This window comes from Marmota monax, unplaced genomic scaffold (assembly GCF_021218885.2).
Source record: "Marmota monax isolate L192 unplaced genomic scaffold, Marmota_monax_Labrador192_F-V1.1 WCK01_AAM20220418_F8-fsc00153, whole genome shotgun sequence".
In the NCBI taxonomy this organism is placed as follows: Eukaryota; Metazoa; Chordata; class Mammalia; order Rodentia; family Sciuridae; genus Marmota; species Marmota monax.
This window is the reverse complement of record NW_026692146.1, coordinates 2,561,972-2,588,861: the sequence shown is the minus strand read 5'-3', so window position 1 is coordinate 2,588,861 and position 26,890 is coordinate 2,561,972. Positions and strand designations below refer to the sequence as shown.

Genomic DNA, 26,890 nt, shown 5'->3' with positions numbered 1-26,890 from the left:
AATTAAATGAGGCAAGGGCAGAAGTATTCTCGAACTATTAAAATAGCTAATGTTTGAAAAAAAAGAAGATTTTGTGGTGCAGGTTAACTTATTTAGAGAAATAAAAGATAGAAGTAGAAATTTTTCACTTTTTTCTCCAACCTCCTCTTTTGTCCTTACTTCCTGGTAAAGACATATTTTATGAGGGTTTTCATTGAAAGTTAATTCAGCTATCATTGGAATGCATCTGTATGCAAAGGGAAATAAGACACAGTCATACACAAGAGGGAAAAATCATATCTACAGATAGACAAATTGTTGTGTGGTATGAAAAGAGATGGACTTTCTTCTCACTTGAACAACAGGGAATGTGGCAAAATGACAAAGTGGCTTTTAAAGCCAGCTCTCAAAAGACAGATAAAAGATAGCAAGCAAGATGAGGGATAAAGGCATATATGGCCTGGGGTATACCATATAAGTGCAAAAGTGGGAAGAATGAGACATGTTTGTAGATCAGGAAGAAGTTTCACCTGAGAGAATAAATTCAGAAAGGTAAGTCAGATCAAGAAGGACCTTTGAGATCTGTGGGTTCCAGAGATTAGTGTGAATTTTTTGACCAAGAGGGTATAAGCAAAGCTGTACTTGAAAGCTAACCATGGTTTGAAAAGGCAACTACTGGAGGCTATGAGACAAGCATTCAGTTCCTAAATGAAGGCAGAAATAGTAAACATTAAGAAGAAAAGTTAAACAGTGATAGAATCAGGAGTTAAAATGGAAACCAATAGTGAATGATTGCACTAAAGAAATCTGGCTGTCCATTTCCACATGTCAATAAATGCTCTGGGATAGTATCATACTTGTTTGAATATGATGTGGTACTTAAAATTATTTTGGCAACATGAAGAAAGCCAGTATTTTTGGAGGAATAAGTGAGAAATACAAATGTAGTTCAGTGAAAGTTTGAATTTTACTGTGAGCCTGAATTCACATTTTATTTTATAAAGGTTACATAGACACCATTCTGGGTCTAAAGAGCTCACAATTTGGTAAAGACATTTTATTAATTTCTTAAGTTGACATTAAAGTAGAATTAGAGAAACAATGTGTTAAACCCATCGTTTAGAATTTTTATTAACAGAGTTAGCTTGTATAATATGTGTGAATTTCCTTTTCCTTTGTAAATAATATAATTCTGTTCTGAGTAGAGGAGTTCAACTTAGTACTCACAGGAAGTAGACCTGAGTTAATTTTCAGTATTTTAGACCACTAAATGAGCAATACATTACTGTGATATCTATTATCTTAAAAACTAAGCTGTCTTTGATTACTTGTGAAAGAACAAAGATTAATCATGAATACAGTTTCTTTGGATAGATTCACTCTAAATGTCAAGTTCAAGAGGGTTAGTTAATAAAATAAAAGGACCTCTATCTGTTGAAAAGATTGGGAGCTACTGGGTCAGGCTTTCAATTCCTATGCCCTACCTGTTATATCTCAAAGCCTCAATTTTCAGCACAGTGTAGTTAACTTTCTAAGTTAGGGTTCATGAAAAAATTAAGTTGTGAGGAAAATGATTTGTGTGACTAATGTCTCAGTTCTCCCAAGGGAGAATACATATGTGTGTATTCTTTACCTACAATGGATGGGTTAGGGCCAAATTCTCATTCCCTTATTCTCATTTCCTCATTCTTCATTTCTCTTAGTCTCCTTTTTCTTCATTTCCCTTAGTCTCCTTTTCTTATCTTTCATTCACCCACAAGAACTTATATGAAGTTCTTGACTAGAATTGGAACAGAAAATGACTGTGGATGGATGTGAGAATTATATATTAAATTCTTGCCATTTGTTGGGTTTAGAATTATCTTTGATGTTTAAATTATTCCATATCTAATTCTCAGTCATTAAAAGGAAAGTTTGAGAGGGCTGGGGATGTGGCTCAAGTGGTAGCGCTCTTGCCTGGCATGCGTGGGCCGCTGGGTTGGATCCTCAACACCACATAAAAATAAAATAAACATATTGTGTCCACCTAAAACTAAAAATAAATATTTTTTAAAAAAGGAAAGTTTGAGAGAATATTTAATTGTAGCTAATCCTCTTAAAATCCATAGACCTCCTCATTATAAGAGAGATTAATGCCTAGAGTACTCTGTACTTGGTGACTTTGCATATTTTGATTTTTCTTTTGAGCTGAACCAGATGTAGAATCAGGAATCTTGAATTTCAAACCCTCACTTAAGTTTTAGAAAGGGTGTCTCAAGGATCTTTGAGCATTCCCCTTTGAACCCTTTGAAGAGACCTCAAAATGACCCTTTCATTATACTTATTTTATTTATTTGGTACTGGAGATTTGAACCCAGAGATGCTTTTACCACTGGACTCCATCCCCAACCCGCTCCCTTTAAAATTTATTTTTTAAATTTTTTATTCTGAGGCAGGGTTTCACTAAGTTGCTTACTGCCTCCCTGAGTTGCTGAGGCTGTCCTCGAACTTGTGATCCTCCTGCCTTAATCTCCTGAGTCTCTGGGATTACAGGTGTGTGCTGTATGTTATCGTGCCCAGACTTGATTATACTTTACCAAGCAACACACTGCAGTGCATTGAATGCAAAAACAATGAAATAAGCTCTATTCTATTAAATGAGATATCAAATGGATAAGAGGTTGTTTTCTGTTACTATTAACAAAATGCTAGAGGCAGACAACTTTATATTAAAAAGAGCTTTATTATCTCACAGTTCTGGAGTGTGGAGCAAGTTTCTGCTCAACTCTGGTGAGGGCTTCAGGGCAAATGGCATCACCCTGGTGGTTGCATGCTGGGTAGTGAGAGATCACCTTGCCAGACAGGAAGCCAAAGAGCAAATGGGAGGGGCTAAAACTGTGGTGTTATAAGAACTCTCCTGTGACATATAATCAAGGGGTTCCATGAGAATTACCTTAATCTTTTCTAAGGGCAACACTCCCAAGATGATCTATGAGGCTCCATGTTTTCCCCCCACATTTTTTATTGGTGCAATTATAGTTGTACATATTGATGGGATTTGTTGTTACATAATAATATAATTTGGCCAATATTACTTCCCAGCACATTTTTGTCTAACTTGATCCTAAGATCTAATTTGGGGGGGAATGGGAGGTACTAGGGATTTAACTCAGGGGCACTTGGCCACAGCCACATCCTGAGCCCTATTTTGTGTTTATGTAGAGTCAGACCTCACTGAGTTGCTTAGCACCTCAGTTTTGCTGAGGCTGGCTTTGAACTCGAGATAATCCTGTCTTAGCCTCCCAAGCCACTGGAATTACAAGTGTGTGTCACCACGCCCAGTAAAATCAACAACCTTTGAAAATGACTGCCATAATTTGAGGGAAAGAGAATGATTAAGAACACAATTTCTGTTGTCTTTTTATCTTTTCCAGATAGCCCAGCAAAGAAACCTTGAAGGCTGTCTGTTGCATGGGAACTAATTATTTCTTATTTTCTGTCCCTTTAATGTAGGTGGACATGCATAGCTTTGTTGGCAATAGAGAAATTTTTGTTCCTGTCTTTTTTTTTCTTTTAATTCCTTCTCTTTCTGTATTTAACCTTTTTCTCTCCCCATGAAGAAGTCATCATCAGAGGTTGGCATTTAATAGTGAGACTTTGCAAGTCACAGAGTGGGCAGAGATTATTTCTAATTTCTTTTATCATTATCATCTTTCAATGGAAGGGGAAATGGAGGTCTGGTAGCCCTTTTCATGATTAATATCCAAAACTTGCCCCATGTTTAGATTTGTAAACCATCCATTTATATCACAGTAACCATTGTTGGTGTAACTAGCTCTGCCTCTTAAAAACCAGATTCTTTGCTTTGTAGTTTCAAGGTACATTTATGACTTTTATTTTTGTGATTTTTCAAAATAATGTTAATTTATGAATTATATATTCACAAAATATGTGAATTATTATAATATAAATTTTATATATCATTGTATAATAAATTTTCAGTAGTTTCTTGGGTGACTTTAAGTCCCTGGTCACTAGCTGTTTTGGAAAGCTGATTTAGCTTGACCATAACTTGAGTCTGATTTCATACATTCATTCATTCATTAATCCATTCATTTTTAAAGTGAGCATAGTAGGACTTGAGATCTTGTCCTGCTCTATAGTGAAATGATTAAAAAGTGAAAAGAGGTAGTTACTATTTTTCTGGGTTTCATAATCTTTTTAAAAATATGTATATATTTTTAGTTATAGATGGACACAATACCTTTATTTTATTTATTTTTATGTGGTACTGAGGATCAAACCCAGTCCTTCACATGTGCTAGGAAAGCGCTCTACCACTGAGCTACAACCCCAGCCCTGGGCTTCATAATTTTAAGAAAGTTATTTTAGCCTGAAGTTTGTTGTCATATGGAGCTGTATTCTGTCTGCCCCATATTTTTTATTCTCTGCTTGTCTGGCACTTGGGCACCTTGTAAAAGGTTTGGCTGGTGACTGTAGTTCTCTTCAGATTTATTTTACAGTAAAGCTTTGAATTTAATAATTAAGTTGCATTGACCTGCACATGTCATCTGGGATTATTGGCATGCTTTTGTGTGTGAGCATGGTAATCTGTAAACAGTTGCTTTACCTGTATTTGCGAATTTTTATCAGGTATTGCTCATGAATTAGAGTAGCATTCTATGAGAGTTAAACAGTCAAAAGTTTGGTACCTTTGTGTAAGATGTTTTCATCTTTATCAAGTTAAAGAAAGGATTTAATTAAAGAGCATCTCTCTTGTCTATTGATGTTAAGAAATGAATTACAAGAACCACTTCTACTCTGATGGGAACAGTCACGACACACAGTCACAACCATACCTGTTCCACTGACTGGATGAGAGACCCGAATGCCCAGGAAATCAGCATCCCAGTCTCTTCTTCAAATTTTAGTGGAATCAACCTTACGTTGCTAGGAAAAAGGATAGAGTGGGTTTTTGTGGACTCTATCAGACATCTTTTTTTTTTTTTTTTAACTTTTTAGTTGTAGATGGACACGATACCTTTATTTTATTTGTTTTTATGAGGTGCTGGGAATCCAACCCAATGCCTCACACATGCCAGGCTGGTGCTCTACCCCTGAGCCACAACCCCAGCCCCTGTTTCAGACTTCTTAATGCTGCTTTTCGTCCTTCATGACCTGGTGTTTTAGTCAGTTTTCATCACTGTGACCAAAAGACCTGACAAGATCAGTTTTAGAGAAGGACAAGTTTATTTGGTATTCATAGTTTTAGAGGACTTATTCTATACATGGCAACTTCATTGCTCTGGGCTTGAGAGACAGAACATTATGGCAGAAGGGTGTGGAGGATGAAGGCAGCTCAGGACATGGCAATCAGGAAGAGGGGAGGGGGAGGGAGGAAGGGAGGGACGGAGAGGGAGAGGGGGAGAGAGAGAGAGAGAGAGAGAGAGAGAGAGAGAGAGAGAGAGAGAGAAAGAAAGAAAGCTCCACTCACCAGGGATGAAATATAAACCCAAAGGCATGCCACCAGTGACCCACCTTTTCTAATCTGCTTCCAGTTATAACCCAGTTAATCCATATCAGTGGATTAACTTAAGGCTCTCATAACCCATTCATTTCATCTCTAAAAATTCTTGCATTGTCTAACATATGAGCTTTTGGGGGACACCTCATACCTAAATCATAACACCTGATCCCCCCCGCCACCGCCGCCGCCAATTATGTGAACACTCTCATGTACCTGTGCCCTTGCACTTCGTCTTTCTTCTTTTAGTATCCTGAGCTTTGTGGTATCTGTTTATTACTTCCTTTTTTCAGAACACTTTAGACTGTTAACTTCTGGACTGTATAAACAAATTTGATAATCAAAATTATTGACAGTGCTAATATGGTAGCACTTACTTGCACATAATAATCAAATTATTTGAAGTGTTTCTTGCATCAAGCCATAGACATACATATTTTTTGGAAATGTAGCCTATAGTCTCATTTAATCTGTATGAACAGATTTTAAGTATATTTAATACCATAATAATTATAATATTATTTATATAAATAGCCATTTGAGTCTCTATAATTCTGTTCTTAAGAAAGTCACAATTATTTCACTGTTCTAAAGGGAACTTTTGCTTTTGGGAACTCTTCTTGAATTATATCACTTCCTTTTTAAGTAGGTATTTTGGCCTTAGTTTGGATAGTGTGTTTTTATTTTCAAGTTTTACATCCCTGAGAAGAGAAAGGCTTTCTGTTGTTTCCACATTGCCAATTAACACAGCAGTGATATTTCTATCAACATTTAACCTTTAATTCATATGAGTTTGAGTAAGTGTTGTTTAAAATATTCCATCAGCATTTCTCATGCATTTCATCTTCTTGTGCAGAGTGATTATATGATTCCTCTAGCTGCCTTGCTGAGTCTTGACTTGTTTAAAATAAGTTCACTATAAAGTTATTGGAGTGGAAAGGTGGCCCATGCCTTTCTAAAGGCACTCTCTCCTTTAGCATCACTCCTTGCCCTGCTTTCTGATGGTAATTATGGGAGGTCTTGGGAAAGAATTTTGCCTTGACTTGACTTTGTTTAGTCTGTAAAGTAGCTGTGAGAATTGTTCTTCTTTCTTGCTTTGAAAACTATCCCCCACTCCTGAAAATTTGTGGGATCTCAACTTTACAGTTCCTTAAGACTCAAGTTTAGATTTTTCTGGGTTGTTGCTTTACATTATTCCCACTGTTCTCTCCACAAAAATATTGTTTTAATAAAAATTTTTTCCCATATTTTTGTTTAAATGTTACTGATCTTCTATATTTTCCTTGTACCTTTTTTAATATAAAGATTCATTGACTCTCATTTACTGTCTTCCCCCTCCATCTGTATTATTTAGGTGTATAAAATACAGTACTTAGAAGAAATACAGCTAGCAAATAGTGTATCTTCAGTGAGTTCTTATTACATCAATTCTGTAAAAACCCAGCTTAAACAAATGTATTGATTACTTTTTATGTGCCAAACACTATGATAGTTGCTGGTAATAGGAATATAAATATGGCACAAATATTACCTTTGGTTTTATCTGAGTTCCATGTAAAATGGCCTGGACCTGGTTTGTGCCAAGTCTAGTGAGGCAGACAGATGATTCTAAATAGAAGAGTCATTATATAATTTAGCACTCACAATAAATTGGAAAGATCTTAGATCCTACAACTTGGTATTGGGGTTTCATATTGTGTTTCCTTCTGGGCTCTTGCTAGTATTACAGCACTGTCCCACCATATTTTATTTTGCTTTTAAATAAAAAATGCATTGTTGCTGATTTAGTATCTCATTTTGTGAAAGTGGTCAGTAAAAGACTGAGATTTAATGTGGAAATGTTTTAATGAAGAAAGTAAACCATTAAGCCTATTGATTGAACTAAACTACTAAAAATATCATTTAAAACATTATACTATTTTATACATAGTTTTCCTGAAAATAAAATGTTTTACTGAGTAACATTTATTTGACTCTTAAGAGCAAGAATATGGCACTCCCAGTTCAACTTTCTCTTTAATTTTTTTTTCTTTATGTTTGGCAACCTATGTGATTTCTTTTTTTCATTTCCTTGAGTGTAGTGATTTTTCATCTAAAACATACCATCGTTATTTGAAATAGTGTACCAAAATTTGTACCAAAATTTATGACCTACAAATTATAAGGTAATATATTTTTAAAAGAGTAGGGTAATAAATACTGTTATGGATATATCGCAGAGATCAAGTTTATTAATGGTCAGTTTGTAGAACAATTTTTTAAAAATGTCCTTTCTGACAACCCACACCAGTAATTTATATTTAATTCTTTTTAATAAATCCCATGTAAGGTAAACACAATTTGATTTTTAAATGTGTTCAACAAAGCTATTCTTTTGATAAAATTTGACATTTTTTTTTAATTTCAGAAAGTAAGTTTGGACCTCTTTGTCATTTAGACATTAGCTGTCCTGTTTTTAGATAGAGACTGCTTCTTGGTAAGCAACTTCTTAAAAGTATTATGAATTATTGTACAGAGAGAAAGAAGAGAACAAAGGCAATGGGGTTTCCTGGAAAAGGAGACAGCTTTAACTAGGACAGTTCTGAGTTTTGGTAAACCATCCTGAGTGGATGTATATTCAAAGTCATGTAAGAAATGCCTTTGGTTTTGATTTCTGTTGGAAAGCAGCCTTGTTTCAGAAAAGCTGCTGTGCACCTGTTTCACATCAGCTCTGGTATTTGGAAAAGGTATCTGGTACTGACGCTGCAGTCCTTCCAGATTTTTAAGATCACATTGATATTATCATTGGGGTAACATCATTCTTTGCTTATGTGAAATTCTTTTGTCAGAAACTAGAGCCATTTAGTATTCTGTCTAGCAAGAGCCATTCTTGCTAATAAAACTCTTATTTCCAGCATAGCCATTTGTTACTCCAGAAAATTCTTTTCTTGTGATTATAAAGTTTTGTGCTCTGCTTATAAATAATTTAAGCAGTATGGAAAAGCATAAAGAACATAAGAACACCTAAAATCCTACCACTCAGAGATAATCATCAATTTAAGTATTTTTCATATGAAAAATGGATTTTTCAACTTTGTATTATAAACAGTTCTGAGACAACACATTCATGGCATGATGCTCTTTTCTTTTTTTCCCTCTAACAGCTTTACTGAGATTTACTTGGTTTACCCATGTAAAGTATTCAGTTTAATGGTTTTATTATATTCACAGGGTTGTGTGACCATTGCCACAATTTCAGAGCATTTTCCTCATGCCAAAATAAACACTTAAACCCCTTTATTTACCCCAGCCCTCATTCATCCATCCCTTCTAGCATCTGTTAACCACTAATCTACTTTCTGTCTCTAAAGATTTGCATATTATGGACATTTTGTGAACATGGAATCAAGCAGTAAGTGGTCTTTTGTGACTGACTTCTTCCAGTTAGCTGTGTGGTGGTGGTACATGCCTGTGATTCTAGTGTCTCAGGAGCCTGAGGCAGAAGATCAAAAGTTTGAGCCAACCTGGACAACTTAGTGAGATCCTGTCTCAAAATTTTACAAAAAGGGGGTTGAGTAGTGATGTAGCTCAGTGGTAAAGCACCTCTTAGTTCATTCTCCAACACTTCCAAAGCGCGCGCGTGCACACACATGCACTCATATATATTCAGGTGTTTAGGCATGCTTTCCAAGATCTGATAATGGACTCTAGTTTTAACGTTTTAACAGTAGAAAGTTATGAATATGGTATTTAGTGAAAGTAATGACTGAATTTTAATATTTATTTTTAAATAAAGAGATTAAAAGCAAGAAGTCTGTTTAGTTTTTTAAAGTCAGTGTCTTAAGAACTTTATAAATGCGAAAAGGAGAACTGTGTAGCAGTTTTCTATGCCAAAATTGAATATAAATAGAGATGATTGCTTAGCCAAATTGTGAAATCTCTGAGGTTTTTTCCTCTTAGTCCCCAAGCTCAGTTTTGTTGACCAGAATTGCCCTACCTCCTCTGCCTTCATTTTTTTTTTCCCCATCTAAGAGCATTAGTTAAGAGAATTAGAAACTTCAGACTTTTTCGGTTCTCTTAATTCTTTTTTTCCCCCTCATATAGAAATAGCAAAAAGCAGACATGGTCTTTGAAAGTCTTTGTTTTATACTTGTACAATGCAAATACTTTTCATAGTTAAATTCGGTTTATTTCTTTATAAGTGAATGTAAGAGTGAAATTGTGTTTTTCTCTAAAATGATCTGAGGCATCCTCATCATTGAATATACTCCTCCCACCACCACAGAATTGGGTGCTTTTATTATTTCCCCCAAAAAACTTTAATTTTGTAGGCTACCACAGATTTTTCTCTATTCATCCACACTCATCAATAATAAAAAAAAGCAAAATGAACTCTCATTTCTTTCTTGCCCAAATATAAGTTTGGACTAATTATCCTAATTTTAATATTAAACTAAAACTTTTATCCTATCTCTAGACATATTCTTTATGTTTTTTATAAAATTTGGTATTATCCAATTTTATGTTAATATTATTTCCTTTCAGACCTTTGAAGTGGCTGATAGGGAAAAAAGTTGTGAAGTCGGAACTAAGAACTTCTAGTAAGTGAGGCAAAACAGTTGTCTGAGGGTTAATAGTAACTCTGATTGAGTGTTGACTGCCAGAAAGTTCCAGCTGATCCAGAAAAGAAGCATGCCAGTTGCCCAAGAGAAAAATCAGAGACAGAAGGGATGTGCATGTATGAAAACTGCCCTGTGGAGGGAGGAGCATATAGCACATTGAGGAAGGGACAGTGAACTAAAGCATAGAGAGCAGTGCAAAGGAGATGAGATAGGCAGAATCATATCCTGCACAGAAAGGGTTTACATTACAAGCAGTGGAAATGATTAAAAAACTTTTGCTGAGGAGGATGATGGGATCTGGTTTAGTTATTAAAGTGTCATTGGCTGCTGTGGGAAAGGAGACGGATACTAAGATTCGAATAGATATCTTAACTAGATGATGCTATTGACATTGTCTTGGCTGGCAGTCTTCATAATTTCTGAAGTATGTACCTAATATGTGTTATTGTTTGTATATATGTGTGTGTGTGTGTATGTGTGTGTGTGTGTATGTGTTGGTGTTGACATTACATATATTATAAAAACAAAAATAAAAACAGTAGAAGAAATTAAAAAAAACAGAAGTGTTACTAGTTCCTTTCCTTCCCCAATACAGTTTAAACTTCGTACCACTGAGTGCTACTAAACATGAAACAAGAATGATAGAATGGAGAGAGTTTGGAAAGAGAAATTAGGAGTTTGCATTGACAGGATTTGGAAGTTGGTTTTAAATGGTAGGAGTAAAATGTAAGGGGCAAGGAGGGTCTTACATTTCTATTTGAGCACTGGTTAGAGAGTTAACATTCTCTTGTGAGAAGCTAATTGTGTTTGTTAAAGTAGCATTCTACCAGAATGTAGTGTGTTCTTTGAGTATATACTAAGCAATGTCTTTAGTAACAAAAGACAAGGGGGCATTGTAAGGAGATTTGATGGACAGGTCTTGATCTGTACTTAAGATGAGGAAGCAGAGAACTGAATAGGGACACAGGTTACTTTTGCTTTTTAGAACTGTTAGGATATGACTGTTTTATAGGCTCCTCCACTTCTAATTTTCTCAAAGTTTCTTTAGCTCGAGGCAAAGTCATCCATTCCACAGCTAAAAATAAATGCTTTACAAAACAGAGGTAGACTGAGGAGCATAAGACTATTGATTGCCAGGGCAGCATAATAACCAGCAATTTATCAGCCGATTAGCCATCATTGTCATATTTGCTTAGAAGGAAATAAAATGCATTTGAAGCCCTAAGTTGGGGATGAGTACCAGAAACAAGGGAGGAGTAAAGCCCAAACATATATTCAGTTTGGCATAAGATATTCAGTTTTGCATAAGATTGAGGAAAAAACAAATAAGAGAAATTCTCAGTAATGCTAGATGCTCCATTTCTTGAAGTAGGGAAAGTTTTTTGGTTTTTTTTTTTTTTCTTAATTAAAAAGTATACATGTTTTGAAGCAAAATTTGAAGTAATAGTTACAAAAATGTCTCAAAATGCAGGTTTAAAATGCTTATTGCTTTGAATAAAATTTAGTATTTGTTATTCTCACATCTCCTAGCACAGTGCCTTAGAATATGGTACCTGCCTTGTTTATTTTTGTTTTGATGTAGGCAACCACAGAACTGTGGTGTTTGTCTCCCTTCTGTTCCAGATAACTTAGAACAGACCTTTGCTTTTACTTCTTTTCAGTCATGAGGGAAATTCCTGGGAGCCTTATGATGGTCAGAAGTGTGAACACCACTAATTTGGGTGCTGATTTCAGGTTCACTTACCTAGTAGACCAGCTTTCTAGAGATTGCAAATCAAATCCAAACCAGTTCTTCAGCAAACCTTATCTCACTTAATCTGCAGAATAAAAGCTGAGATGGGTAATATCCCCATTGCAGATTGCCTTGGGTATAACTGCTAATAGTAGAAACCTCTGATGTTAAAAGTATGGACATCCTGGGTCTACTGTAGTAATTATATTCAGTAATAAAATATAGTAATAATGATCAAGTCTAAACAGTCTGTCATTTTTCCAATATTAATGTACTTTTCTAATCTCCTTAGTTATGTTTGTTTTTGTGGCTCACCCTAATTTCTGTCAGCACTAAGCCTCTATAATATGACTAATTTAAAGAGAAATGTCCTTTCTTTAGTAAAATGTAAGGTAAATGGATTATCAGTGTTAGCTTAATACTATGCTGAAATCATATTACTGAATTTACTCAACCTGGACAATGAATCTTCTTTCCTATTCTACCCTTTTCCTCTGAGTGAAGAAAGAGTTAATAATGGTATCAATATTAAGCAGGAAGTGTGGTTAGCCTTATGCATATGATGGAATGAATAATTTAGTATCTTCGGGAAATGCAAACTGCAGTAGAATTCAAGCAACCTTATCAGAATGAAGATCAATATTTTACTTGCTAGTAGGAAGTAAAAATCAGTGGAAAGAAGATGCTTAAGGATACCAAATGCAAGAATGTTGCTAAATAGTTTAAATTGTGAAAAAGACTGAAAGTTCTTGGTTAGCAATGTTTTATCATAACGCAATAATAATGGTATACCTGCATTCTGACAATTGTCAGATGACTTTTTGCTAAAATGATTAGTAATGGGATGTGGCAGTTTCTTTGCTGTCAGAAACGAGATACTCTCTCAGGTTTTTCTTGTAAGTTTTAAAAAATTGTCCTTATGTGGTTTTTTTCCTTTAAATATGAATTAAAGGAACTAAAGAATAAAACCTGTAAACTAGGCATGTTTATTTAATAAAAGTTTTATGGAAGTAGCTGATTATAAACATTAGTAAGACAGGGTTTTAAAAAGCAGTTTGTCTAAACTTATCAAAATGTTTCTAGAATGTTTATTTCCTTTGGTATAGTGTTATTAGCTTGCTAGACATAGATATGTCTGTGGTCTTTCTATATCTTATTATTATAAGTATTGTGCATGTAACTTTAATAATAATAGATTGGATGCTTGGAAGTATTTAGCAAAATTGACATTTTTTAGTATTATTTTGTGTGTGCGAATATCTGCTATATGTAATATTTTTAAAGCAAGACTTATTTGGGTTATATTGTCTATTTCTAAAAACAATGAAGAATTTTTCTTGAATTTAAGACTTTACTATTTTCACATGTGCATTCTTTAAATTGGTTTGCTTTTGATTCTACTGAAATTTTTTAGAATTTTTTAGAAGTTGTATTATTTAAAGAAAATAGCTTTAGGAAAGCCTAAAGCCATTTTATGTGATTGCTTTTATGTGATTTTCTTAAGCCAATATATTATTAACCCATTAATGGTTTCTTGATTAATAGTGAAGGAAAAAGAAAATCTTTCCTGTGCTGACAAGAATTTCTTTAGACTTTATAGAGAATTATGAGTAACATTTTAGATGTCACTAATGTAATAGTAAGAAAGTATATTTTACTTTTGTTTTTTTCAATCCCAGTGTTGAGTATCACCTTGATTTCAGACAAGCTATTTCCCTTTTCATAAATTATCACTTTTTTAAGTTGTTTCTCCTAAAAAGAATTGACTTCATTGACACTTAAGCTAAAATTTTAATGAAAATTACCTATTTGATGAAGCTACACATTTTTATAAGGTATTTTGTTAAGTATGTATACATAATGAAGAAAGAAGAAACAATAAAATGTGCTTGGTAAACGATGAATAGTTTATTTTTTTTTCAAAGAGCAAAGCAAACAAAGATATTTTATGTTAGTGAATATACAATTATTTAATTGCATTAGGCTGTTTATAATGCCATTGATCATTTTCCAACTGGTAGAAATGCATTAATATGTTAAATTAATCTTAAGTATTTTCCCTAAATTTTTTTTCCAGATGTAATTCTCCTAAATGGGGGAGAATAGTCCTTATGAAATTAACTCTGATGGCCATAGATGTTGACTTCCTGTAATTCATTAACTTGAAAACAGTATAATCCTAAAATGCATATTGCCCTCTTTGATTGTATAACTCAGGAAATAATTAAGCTGTAAGCACATCATTTGATCTATGATTTATTCTAGGGTCTTCCACAAATAACATTACATATAAATTATTTTTAAGAGTTTATGTTAAAGAGGATACGTTTTTATTAAATTACAGAGCTTCCAGGATGAGAATCTAGATAGGACGTATGTATAAATACATTTTGAACATTTCAAAGCACCTTTTAGTTAATGTGAAGTTCTTCAGATGGCCCCGTTGTCCTTTGAAGCTTCTAACACCAAGGTGTCTGTTGCAGCCCAGAGCAAGGTTACTGCTACCCAGGACAGCACTAATTTGCGATGTATTTTCTGTGGTAAGCAACATTATGTTTACATTTACTTTTTCAAGCTGTGGTACATACTACTTGCACATTTCCATAACTTTTGTTTCCTTAGGCCATGGTCTGGTTTGTGGTATTTGGGATATTATAGCAAGCTGTTTTTATGTTGTGATATTTGTTGTGGTTCATGTAGGTGATTTGGTCAGCTTTTTAGTTGGTTTGTTAGGATTTAGTTAGAATTAGGATTTTAAAACTATTTTTGTCTACCTCTTCCAACACAAATGAGAGGGGGCTTTTGTTTGTTTACTTTTATTTTTAACTCTTTTGTTTGGGAACAAACTTTTAACTTAGAATTTAAGGAAAATATATTCATTTTAATATGATTTGAGGTATGTAAATGTGCCTTATTCAAAAGGAGCTTTTGCTTAACTTGAATTAATTTTAGGTGTGCATGTTGTAAGAGGCAGATGTAAACTTATTGCTTTAGTAGGTTTATTTCTGATTGAGTCTTTACTCAGCAGTTGAGATCTGTGGCTTAGTGAATTTACTCTCAGTATTTTCTTTCACACTCATATACACATTTGTAGATATGTATTATTTGTATAGACAATGTAGGTATGTCATATAACTGCCCCAAATTAGAGAAAATCAAATATGTGTGGTGTGTGTGTGTATATATATATGTTTTTCTTACCTTCATACAAGATAAAAAGAGAGAGGTTCTTGTCTAAATTCTTTTTATCACTGTTTGATTCTGAAACTCTATTTTGAAAACCCAGGTTCCAAAAAGCGACTTAGTTCTTTGAGTTTATACACACACACACAGCACGCACATATGCGCATATACCCCTTTTTGACTCATGTATACCTTGACTAGCCAGATTTTTTTGTGAGAGAGATAAAACTTATGAAGTGATATACTACAACAAATTTGTGTTAACAGTTCAACTCCATGTATGTACTTTATCCATGTGACTCAGAATTTTTAATGTGGTTCCTCAGTATTACTGATATTGTTTCTTTAAAGAGAATGATTTTAAAATTTATGAACTTAAAAGTTTAGGCAAAGAAGCACGTTATAAATTATAAAAAGAGAATTCTAATGTACTTCTTAATCATCTAAAATTATTAGTTTAGATTTGCTTCAGGTGACACAGTTAGCATCTGTGAGCCCATTTGTATGGCTTTTATAAAACCCCTCTTTTTCTTTTTTGAATATTTATTTTTTTAGTTGTAGTTGGACACAATACCTTTGGTTTTTATTTATTTATTTTTATATGGTGCTGAGGACCGAACTCAGGGTCTCATGCATGCTAGGCGAGCACTCAACCACTGAGCCACAATCCCAGCACTATAAAACCTCTCTTAAAACATTGCAGATTTAAGCATTTAATCAGTAACTTTATTTCTGAAATTTCATCTCTTCTGGAGGCTTCTTCCAGGCCAGCTTTTGAACTAGCCGTGAGTGGTTATTGATATTTGTTTTATTAGGAGTCTCTTCAACTCATTTTTAATAACCTAACTTTCTGCTGTAGAATTTGAGGTCCACATGCAGAATAGCAGTTTATCCAGTTGCAGAGAAAAGATTAATTTGGCCTTAATAAAGGTGATTTTTAAATTTTTTTCTGAAACAGTGGTTAAAAAGCAGATTTTCCTCATTATCATCTTTAACTGTGTAAAACAATATAGTTACCACTTTGCTAAGTTTAAATTTGATTGTATTGTGAGGACCATTCATCTTTTAGTCGGTGATTTAAAATAGTCTGTGGCTAAGTGTGAAACTAGATTTGTGAAAATAAAAATGGGACAGTAAATGAAATAGCTTTAGCCAAAACTCAATATTGTAGGCAAGACTGAAATGCCACTCATGTTTCAGAGAGAGATTCTAAACAGATTTCCATCATTTCTAGGATACTTTATCAGTGATATTACCACATTTTCTTTATTAGAAACAGTAATTTGCAAACTTTGCTGTATATCTTCTTCTAGCCTGGACAAATTAAGATCAGCTAGTGTCTTTGGCTCTGGTTATAAATTAGGGAGAGAGTGAACCCCCAAACAGCTGCTGTTGCTGTTCATGATTGACAGTGGAAACAAAGCAGGACCACTTGTTTCTTAACCTTGGTTGTTTCTTCTCTCTTTATTTTTCCTAAAAGAGAGCTGTTAACCATTACATGATGCTTATAAAATACTGTCATTTGCCCACCAAGATGTTTATGACAGTGCCTATTTTGTATTTTATGAGGACACAGATACCCGTTTAGGAATATGACCTATGTATAGTAATAGCTATAGTCTAGAAAATATGGTAGCAGCTGACACCCTTGCCTAATCTTAGTTGCTGTTTCATAGTCGGGTTCAGTGCCTTTGGTATTATTTACCAGATTCATAATCCATTAGAATGTAATTCCTATCTGTATTTTATAATTTACCTGAAATTTTTATTCAACATTTACAGTATGTTTATATTAATTTTAAATGCACATAAATTTCAATGTGCTAGTTTTTGTACCTTGACAATTTTAATGAAGAAGAAACAAACAAAACAGCCAAATTAAAATACAAATGTGAGAAAATACCACAGGGAGGGATTCCTTCTCCATTTAAGAATGTTCTGAAAGACAAATGCCCCAGTGTCACAAAGAACCATATAGCAAAGAATTTTAAGAGTTGTTGTTGGATCACATTTCTCACCAGTTTAAAAAACTTCAAGGAAATTTTTCTTTCCTTCTTACGACCAAAAAATATCAGTAATAGGACCCACAAAATATTACCCATATTTTGAAAACCTCCTTTCTAAGTGGTTGTACCTAGTATGCTTTTAAAAAGCCTTAAAAATATTCAAAACAGGTTCTATAAGTCGATGATTTTTTTATTCAGTTTTATGAGTTAATGTCAGATGTGTTAATTTTAATAAAATCAATAGGATTGAGTTGAAATTTGACATTTTTCTTGAATTTATTATTATATCTGAGTTAAAATTTAAACTTTGAATTAGTGAACTTAATCCATTAATATTACTGTTGAGATAGGATACCTGTTTTAGATGTGAGCAAAACTATTAGAATTGCCAAACAAGTCTAACCTGCTGATATTCAGCTATTGTATTATTTATATAACTTGAGATTTTCACTTAAATACTCAAACATTATTTTTTAAAAAGTTAGTTAAACCATAATTGTCTTAAGTTGGCTGTGCCACATGCTTGCATTTAGTAGTTTGGGGCAAATATAACTTTGGATGTGGAGAGTACATCCCTCCCTAGATTATATGCTTTCTCAAATTTACCCTCTCACCTTGTATGTCCCCATCCTTTTGCCAGAAATATCTTTTCCCTGTAACCTGTGAAATATAAAACATGAAAACATGGCTTAATATGACAGTCTTTTTAAAATATATATCATGGTAATTTGCAAAGGAACACGTTCTAGTCTGTTTACTAGACAATAATTATTTATTTTTATTTATACAGAGACGCAAGTGTATTTAATTTTGGTTTCTAAAACCTTTTTTTGTTGTGGTTACTGATTTTGTGGAATTAATATATTTCTGTATTTCCTTTATTTGGATCTCAAAATAGCAGATTCTTAGGAAATCTAATTAAAATATCCCGGCAGTTGTCATTTAAGTTGTAAGAGGGTAAATTAAATGATCAGTCTAAAAATATTTGTAAAGAGATGAGGGGAAAAAAGTTGGTAGGTAAGTTCAAAACAAATTAATTCTGTTTTCTGTACCTAGGTTATACCATAACTGTATTACATCCTGATGGATCTTTACCTCTAGTTTCAAAGTCTACTCCACTAATATAAAATAGATGTGTTATGCTCTTAGCTCATAAATTATAGTAATTTGCTTTTATTTACTAGTAAAAGCTTTTTTAAAAAATATACTAATGATTTACAAAAGTCTTTCAGAATCTGTGGTAGGGGCATTTGGTGGCACACTAGAATTCAGAAATATATATATAGAATTTATCTATACTACTCTCCAAGAGTAGAAGATAATTCTTTGTTGTGTTATTTACTGAGATGGATTTCAAGATTGTTCTAGTTTAACATTAGGCATCGTGTATTATATTAAGTCCAGCATTTATCTTATTTAATTTTTATATCCAGTGACATCAAGATGTCCAGTAATTTAGAGGCATTCTATCTAAGATGCTAAGATGGGATCTGCATTGTACATAATATATGGGAATGGATGGTCATTATTTTCACATGACAGAACCATGTTGGTGTAAATGCAGGTTTCATTTTTTTTCCTTCTTACCCCAAATGAAAAGTTAAGATTACCTGTGTTACATTAAGAAATTCAGATAAATAGTTTAATTTATTATATGGAAGTTTAGCAATGTTTGTTTTTACCAGTAATGGAAATGCCAGGCCATTAAAGAAAAATGGCAGCTTAAATTGGGCAAATTTGATAAATGCATTAGCATACTGCAGTCTAGTAATAAGGTTCTCATGCTCTCTCTCTCCTGTTTTTCATTTCCAGTGTTCTATTTAGGTGAGTTTTTTAATTCTGATTTTTCATTTAAGTTCTCCTTCTCCACTTCATAAATAATTACCCCAAAGAGAATGTCTCATTGTCTTAGAAAATGTCAAGCTTAGGTGCCTCTTCAGATGCTCATTGAACACTTGTTTTACTCAAGCTCTTCATATGTAAATGTTTATTTTTCCCTTATTGTTGATGTTTTTCATTTGTTTCAAGTAAGCCTTCTGGAGATGATGACAGTATTATGTTGCAGTCTTTCATTTGCTGTGTGTTATGTAAAGCTTATATTTTATTTTGCTAGACAAAAAGAAGATACATTTGTAAATATGTGATGGTTTTATGTTACTCTCATGATTTTATCTCCTCTGTCCAGCTAGATGTAAAGATAATGTTCATCTGTAATATTTTCCTCCCTTTCTAGGGCCAACATTGCCTAGACAAAATTCACAACTACCTGCTCAAGTTCAAAATGGTCCATCCCAAGAAGAATTGGAAATTCAGAGAAGGTAAATTCACAAGTTAATTGTTTGTATTTTTACCTTTCTGTTGCAGAAAACCACACTGTGAAAATCCGATTATTATTTTTTTAAATATTTTTTTATTGTTAATGGACCTTTATTTTATTTTTTACTTATTTGTAGTGCTGAGAATCAAACCCAGTGCCTCACACATGCTAGGCAAGCACTCTGCCACTGAGCTACAACCCCAGCCTCTGAACATCTAATTATTGGAAAGCAGATTTATATCTTTCCAAATCACAACTTTGATTATTAATGTTAGTAAATTTGGGAATCATCATTAATAAGTGGTCAGATATTTATCATGCTGAACACAAAAGATGTTTTAAGACTTCTTAACTACTTTTTTGTGGAAACCATACCCATGGTATGTTTAAAATATTTTTAATACATTTAACAGTCTATAAAATGTCTTTACCCTTCAGTAAGTATAGTTATAAAGTAATCTGTGACCAGGGGCTGAAGTTGTGGCTCAGAGGTAGAGCGCTCGCCTACCATGAGTGAGGCACTGCATTCAATCCTCAGCACCACATAAAAATAAAATTAAAATTACATAGTTATAGGTGTCCGCCTATAACTAAAAAATAAATGTTAAAAAAAAAGTAGTCTGTGACCAGCGTGGTTTTTACATGGCCACTTTCACTGGAAAGTTGAAATAGTGTTGACTGGTTCTAAAAAGCATTGCTGTTGAGATATTATAAGGTTTTAGTAGGCAAATACAAAATCATTCTGTTTATAACTAAATGCTAGTTGAACAAGGTTGGTTACATTATCTTCATCATTTCAGTGCAGTCTAAAAATACATTTGAAATTATAGTACCTCATTTAGATGTAAATTTTTCTGAATTTGCTTCGAGTCTGATTATAAAGCTACTTTATAAGAAAATTGTTTTATAAAATTCAGGTAACTAAAACTGAGCTAGACAAAGTAAGGTCCCATTTTTAAACAAAATGAAAAATTTTAAGAGATTCTTTTTTTTTTTTTGTTATTAAAAGCATGGCACTGAGCTCCACTCATCTCTAGTGAGGGGACCTCCTCTCTTGGCTTTGTCACAGAATGTTGGGAGCATGTATGTGAGGAATAGATCACAGGGCTAGACAGCAAGCCAGAAAGAGACTGGAATTCCCTGATCCCTTCTGAGAGCATGCCTCCAATTGACCTAAGAACCTCCAATTAGGCCCGCCTTCTTAAAGGTCTATATCATCTCCCAACACTACCACCCTGGATGCTATCTATGCCTCCAACACATGAACCTTTAGGGGGCACATTTAAACAATAACCAAACCATAGCAGTTGGGTACTGTAGTTTCCTTTTAATACTCACTTCTCTGCTGTTGACTTCCAAATCCATAGCTCTAGCTGTGATCATTTGCATGAAATCCAGACTCATAATTTTAAACAGAGTAGTGCCATGGACCCTTCAGAAAATTTATTGAAAGCAATAGACCACTACCCTCCCCATCTAGCCCTTTATTTTTCAGGTAGCTATATAATTATATACAAAAACATGTGTGCCATAACAGAGTCACATATCCCCTGAATTCTGACAATGGATCCTCAGTGACAATTCCTATTATAGAGCTCATCCATTTGGATTGCCTACTGACACCTCAGTTCAAACTCTTATGATTTCATCTTTAATGTAAATTTTTTCTTCTCAATAATTTCAGCTTAGAAACACTATAATTATCATTGCTTACTGTACCTATTTAACCATACCCTAAAAGCCTTATGATGGATTTATTCTTCTGACATTCTTCTTACTCATCTCTCTAATATTTATTCTCTTAAGTATTGCTATAATTTTCTATTTGATTTTTGTCTTTAACCTTTCAGTTCTTTCTGCTTACTACTGTCATGTTAATTTTTCTTAAACTCTTGCACACGGCATAGATAATCTCAAACAGTTTAGAGCGGCATAAAATAGGGTAAAGAAGGTACTGTATAAATGTACTCTATTTATGTTTTGCTTTTTGAATGATCACATATATTGATAGTAGCAATTAACTCTTCACTCTGAAAAATGAGGGATTCTTCTCTTCGCAATTAATGGCAATTATTATTTTTCATTCTGTTATTTTTCCCCCCAGATAGAACCAGTGGCTGGGGATATAACTCAGTGGTAGAGCACTTGCCTAGCATGTGGGAAGCTTTGGGTTTAATCCTCAGTATCTTCAAATAACTAAATTAAAAAAAAAATGAATTACTCAAGTAGAAATCTGTGTTTTAACCTTAGAAGATATCTCTTAATTACTCTAAGAGGAGCACAGTTATTCCACATGTTTTTTTTAATCCTTCTTACCTCATTTCATCATCTGATTTTATAGCCATCATCATTTTAAAATTATTTTCAAGATTTATGCAATTATAGTGTTTTTGTAACTGACAGTAAATCTTTGTCCTTATTCATGCAAATGATCATTTTTTTTTTCCTTTCCTGGAATCCTCCTAAATTTTCCTATTAGCCATTGTAGTCTGAGTTTTCACAAAGATGTGGCTAGACCATAGTTCCATTATAGCTCAATACTTGGTGGACCTTTTCCATTTGCAGACTCATCTACAACTCAAGAATTTAAAAAAGTCTGTTGCTTTTATTATTTCTTTCCCTCCCTCTCTCTCTGCTGGCGGGGCTTCCCTCTTCCTTGGTTGTTTATTTTGTTCTACTGGTCAAATTCTGGACCTTTTCGGTTATCTTCTTATGATACTTATCATTTCTCATTTCCTACCTATTTTTGTTTTGTATTCTTGGCAGTTTTCTGAACTTTGTATTCTAAGCCAGCAATATTCAGTACAGCAATATATTATTTTTTTCACTAGAAGCCATACTAATAAAAATAAAAGATATCATGTCAATGTGAAATAATTATAAAATCATTCAGATACTTCACATTGTATTTTTATGCTAATTCATCAAAATTCAGTATTTTACATTTAAAGTATTTAGACTAAACACATTGTGAGTGTTCAGTAGCTACATGTGGTTCATGGGGGACATTGAACAACACAGTAGTATCTCTTTCATTGAAATTTTGATCTTTAAGGTCCTTTCCTTTTTTGTACTAGTTCCTTGTTCATGGCATTGTACTATATTCATGGCTGTACCTTCAGTAACTCTTGTTTCTCTTCCTTTGCTTGAGTTGTCTTCCTCCTAAAACACTGTTTAGTTGTACTCAACTATCTGGACATCCTTAGTGGTCTGTTTATTTCTAAAGAGAATTAGGGTTAACGATAGCAGTGCTTGGCATGGGGTTTCCTATTGCATTAAGGAGGCCAGGCTCTACTTGGTAACATTCTTCTGTGACTGAGAGGTCCCTGAAAATTGGTAGAGCAAGTAGACTTGAAAAGCTGTCCTTGCGGATGTCAAGGAGAGCAACCAGGCCTTAGGATCCCACAAATGCTGAGCTCCCTTAAGTTCCCCCAGAAGCCTAACTTCTCTGAGGCAGCTCGTTCCATTCCTTTAGAGGACAGTCTTCTACGGTAATGCCTTTCCATCCACTGAGTTAGGGTTGGGGGGTGAGGGTAGCCAGTATACATTTTTATGATTCTAGAATTTTGGTATAATTTTTAGAGGAGATGGTAAGATTGACTACTTATTCTGCCAGCCTTAATAAGTGTCTGAAATACTGTCTTGTTGCCTCCCTGCTCAGCATTCCTTACTGCCTCCTATGCTCATATCCAGGGTAATTTTTTGGCCTGATCTTTAGGATCCTGCTCTGTGTATCTCTTTCATTTCTCATGATACTCTCTCTATATACCATACTCAATTTTCCCTGTGTACTTTGTGTGTGGCATTTGCCTCTTGTGCCTTGCCCTACTCATCCATTCTATATTGTCCTTTTCTGTACTCTTCTCAATCCATACACTGATATCATTGTTTTTTAAATTCCTATAACACACAGAGTTTTATATTTTCTTCTGAATAATGTAAAAAAAAAAAAAATGGTGATAGTTAACTTAGTAAGTAGATCAGCAAACCTTTAAAATTAAGCCAGGCCAAAGAGGAGAAGGAGTAAGGTGCTGTGGAGACTTTGATAGCAAGCCACTTGGTAGTGGTAAAAGCAGGTTAATTAGCTAAAAATCTTTGTAGGAGCATGTAGAGAGATACCCAGATTTCCTCCACTGCACGTAAACAGGAGATTGCAGACTTATTCTGACATAGGTTGAACTAAGAACACTCTTATTCAGTGCTGTTCATTGGAAACATAATGCAAACCACATGTGGTTTAAAATTTTCCAGGATCACATTTTTAAAAATGCAAAAGAAACAAGTAAAATCAATTCTACTAATAAAATTAACTCAGTACATCAAACATTATTATTTTAATAGGTTATTGATACAAAAATTTTAGAGATTTTACATTATCTTTTTTTGTACTAGATCTTCAAAAATGGGTGCAGATTTTTATACTTTATAAAAGCACTCCTTGGTTCAAACTTGCATGTAGTAAGTGCTTGATCAAGATGTGGCTAGTAACTATCTATTAGAAAGCATACAGACTACACCAGTGATTAGCAGACTACAGCTTCCTGATGAATTGGCCTTGTAGCCTATTTTTACATAGCTGAGCGTTAAACATGGCTTTTTCATTTTACTTTTTTTTTTTTTTTTTAAGTAATGACAGTGGGCTGGTAAAGAACCAATAAAATTTTTTTAAAAAGAATGGATTAGTGATACAGCTCAATGATAAAGCACTTGCAATAAATGGGTATTTTCCTGTGTGCTTCTGTTTAGGGCTACTTCAACTAGGAACAAAACACAGTGTGCTTACGGAGAACTAATTGAGTGTGTGAAATTTCAATGGGTTTGATTCCAGCACTGAAAGGAGAAAAAAAGCTACAGAGATACTAATCTGGCCCTTTACAGAAAAAGTTTGCCAAGCCCTGATCTAGACTGAGGTATACCAGGCACTGCTGTGAAGGTGTGGGATGGAGATACCAGCTGAAAACAGAGATTAAGTGAAAGTTGGCCAAGTTGTTCTTTTTACCTTGCTCGGTTCCTAGACACAGACACCCAGACCTTAGAGCCCAGGCAAGAAACTAAGATTCTTGTTTGGGCAAACTGCCTTTGGCCAAGAGAAGAAAACAGAGATGTTGACGCTCAAGTGAATAATTTATTTAAGGGCTTCTGATGAGCTTTAGTGCTAATTCTGAACATGAATGGACAGCCTAGGGTCATTAAACCCTTGAGGACAACTTGTATAACATGAAGATGGACCAAAAATAAACAGAAAGAATTGGCATTGGATGAAACAGATAGAGGAAGTAGATGAAATTTAAATTGTATTATAATAGCTTCAAAAGAATCAGAATAAAAAGTAGTATACCTGGGGGCTGGGGATATAGCTCAGTTGGTAGAGTGCTTGACTCACATGGACAAGGCCCTGGGTTCAATCCCTAGCACCACCACCACCAAAACAAAGTACACTTGGCACTTTTTTAAAGTATAAAGTTTTTGACATTTTTTTAAAGAGGCATTAATTTAAAAAAAAATGAAAATTTGAGAAATAAAGTGTATGAGAAAGAAAAGTAAGAGCATCAGAGTCAGTGGTCCAAATAATGAGTTCTGAGGGGTGAGAGGAAGAATACAAATGTGAGGAGGTTGATCTCCAAATAAATAACTTAAGAAAATTTACCAGATACTTCACATTGTATTTTTATGCTAATTCATCAAAATTCAGTATCAATGATTTGATTATCTAGATCAGAAGTCTATGGACTTTTTCTGTGAAGATCCAGATAGATTAGGCTTTGTGGAACCATAAATTCTCTATAGCATTTGCTCAACTCTTATTTTATAGCTTGCTAAAGATAATATGTAAATAAGTAGGTATTGACAAATTGAAAAGGCTCTCCGAGTGCCCAGCCCAGCAGGTCTGGAAAAACATAAAATGACCCATCACTGGGGTATATCACTGTAGAGAATTAGAATACTACAATAAATAGATTTCAAGTCAGGTGTGGTGTGCACGCCTATAATCCCAGCGGCTTTAGGAGGCAGGAGGATCCCAAATTCAAAGCCAGCTTCAGCAAAGGTGAGGCATGAGGCACTAAGTAATTTAGTGAGACCCTGTCTCTAAATAAAATACAAAATAGGGCTGGGGATGTGGCTCAGTGGTAGAGTGCCCCTGAGTTCAATCCCTGGTTGAACTCAAGGGGTTCCCCCCACCCCCTCTGGCCCCCCCCAAAAAAGATTTCAAAAGCTTGGGGAAGGAGATGAGAGAGCTTTCAGAATCCCAACAGAAACTCTGTTCTAAAACCCTATCTTCTGCGTTGTTTCCTAGGAAGCTATTGAAAGTTGTGTTCTGTTAAAATGAGATTGTAAACCAAGAGTGATGAAACCCTTGTAGGAGCCAATAAATAGGGCTAGGGATGTAGCTCTGTGTTAAAGCACTTGCGGAACATGTGCGAGTCCCTGGGTTCAATCCTCAGCAACACCCCTGCTTCCCTCCCCCCACCCCCACCCCCAAAAAGATAGGGGATTCCTCTTAGGAAAGAGAGAAGGTAATTTCCAGGTTGGGGAGCAGCCCATCTGACTGGAACCAGGAGTTCTTAGGGCTTCTGATGGATGTGTTCAAGAGAAAGAAAAGAAGCAAGCACTTGATATGTTTAACCATGTTGAGATGGTTTATAGTTCTGATGGAGAGTTTGGAGTGAGATAGGAATAGGTATATAGAAAAAAATCAGCAAAAAGGTGCTAGTTTTTTACCCCAGAGTAAGAAATTACTCCAGAAAATAAACATAAAAAGTGAATGATACAACTTGGGAATATTTATGTATTCAAAATAGTGTTATGACCTTTTCTTTTTGGAAAGTGGAGAACAAAGTTTTGGGAGTCAAGAATTGTAGGAATTAAGTAATTTGCATAGTAGAAAGTTAGTAGATATATTATCTACATCTGTAAAATCAAGAATAGCTGTAACAAATCACTATATTTAGAAATGTAAACTAAATATCAGAGTAATAAAAGTAGTTGGCTTTTTTTGATGGAGGGAGGAGCAGGGATAGAACCCAAGGGTGCTTAACCAGTCAGCCACACCATCAGCCATTTTTATTTTTGTTTTGAGACAGGGTCTCATAAAGTCACATAGGACCTCACTAGGTTGCTGAGGCTGACTTTGAACTTGGGATCCTCCTGCCTCAGCCTCCTGAGCTGTTGGGATTATAGGTGTACACCACCGTGCCCCACAAGTAGTTGGCTTTTAAAGGAGAAAAATCAGAAGTGGTGAGGGTTGTTGTAAGATTACTGTTTTATTATAAGCCTTGTAATACTGTTTGACTTTTTAAGCTAGGTATTACTTCTATAAGTTTAATTTTTTTTAATAAGTATTAACTGGAATTTATAAATGTTTACTTTAGATGTCAAATCTTATTGGTCTAAAAGCTCTACTATAATAATATGACAGTAGCATTGTTTTTTATTCACATGTATCATTTTTTAAACCAGTTTTTGCTTTCTACTCAAATTATTGATATTTGGCTTCCTTGACTGTGATGGAAAAATATATTCTAAGAAACATGAGTCAGTCCTATGTTAGTCTCAACACAGAATGTAATT

The 26,890-nt window shown here is 34.3% G+C and overlaps 1 protein-coding gene across 10 annotated transcripts in view; it reads left to right on the top strand.

The window, feature by feature from the left end:
* The window catches only part of Enah (ENAH actin regulator), a 147,694-nt gene that overhangs the window by 91,213 nt on the left and 29,591 nt on the right, over positions 1–26,890 (top strand). For 6 of the 10 annotated variants that reach the window (XM_058571806.1, XM_046419317.2, XM_058571827.1 and 3 more), the window contains exon 4: positions 19,238–19,322. In XM_058571806.1, coding sequence (XP_058427789.1) covers positions 19,238–19,322 — 85 coding nt within the window. Of the gene's footprint in view, positions 1–14,298; positions 14,356–19,237; positions 19,323–26,890 lie in introns of all 10 variants that reach the window. The other 4 variants (XM_058571804.1, XM_046419307.2, XM_046419327.2 and 1 more) reach the window with 1 other exon arrangement.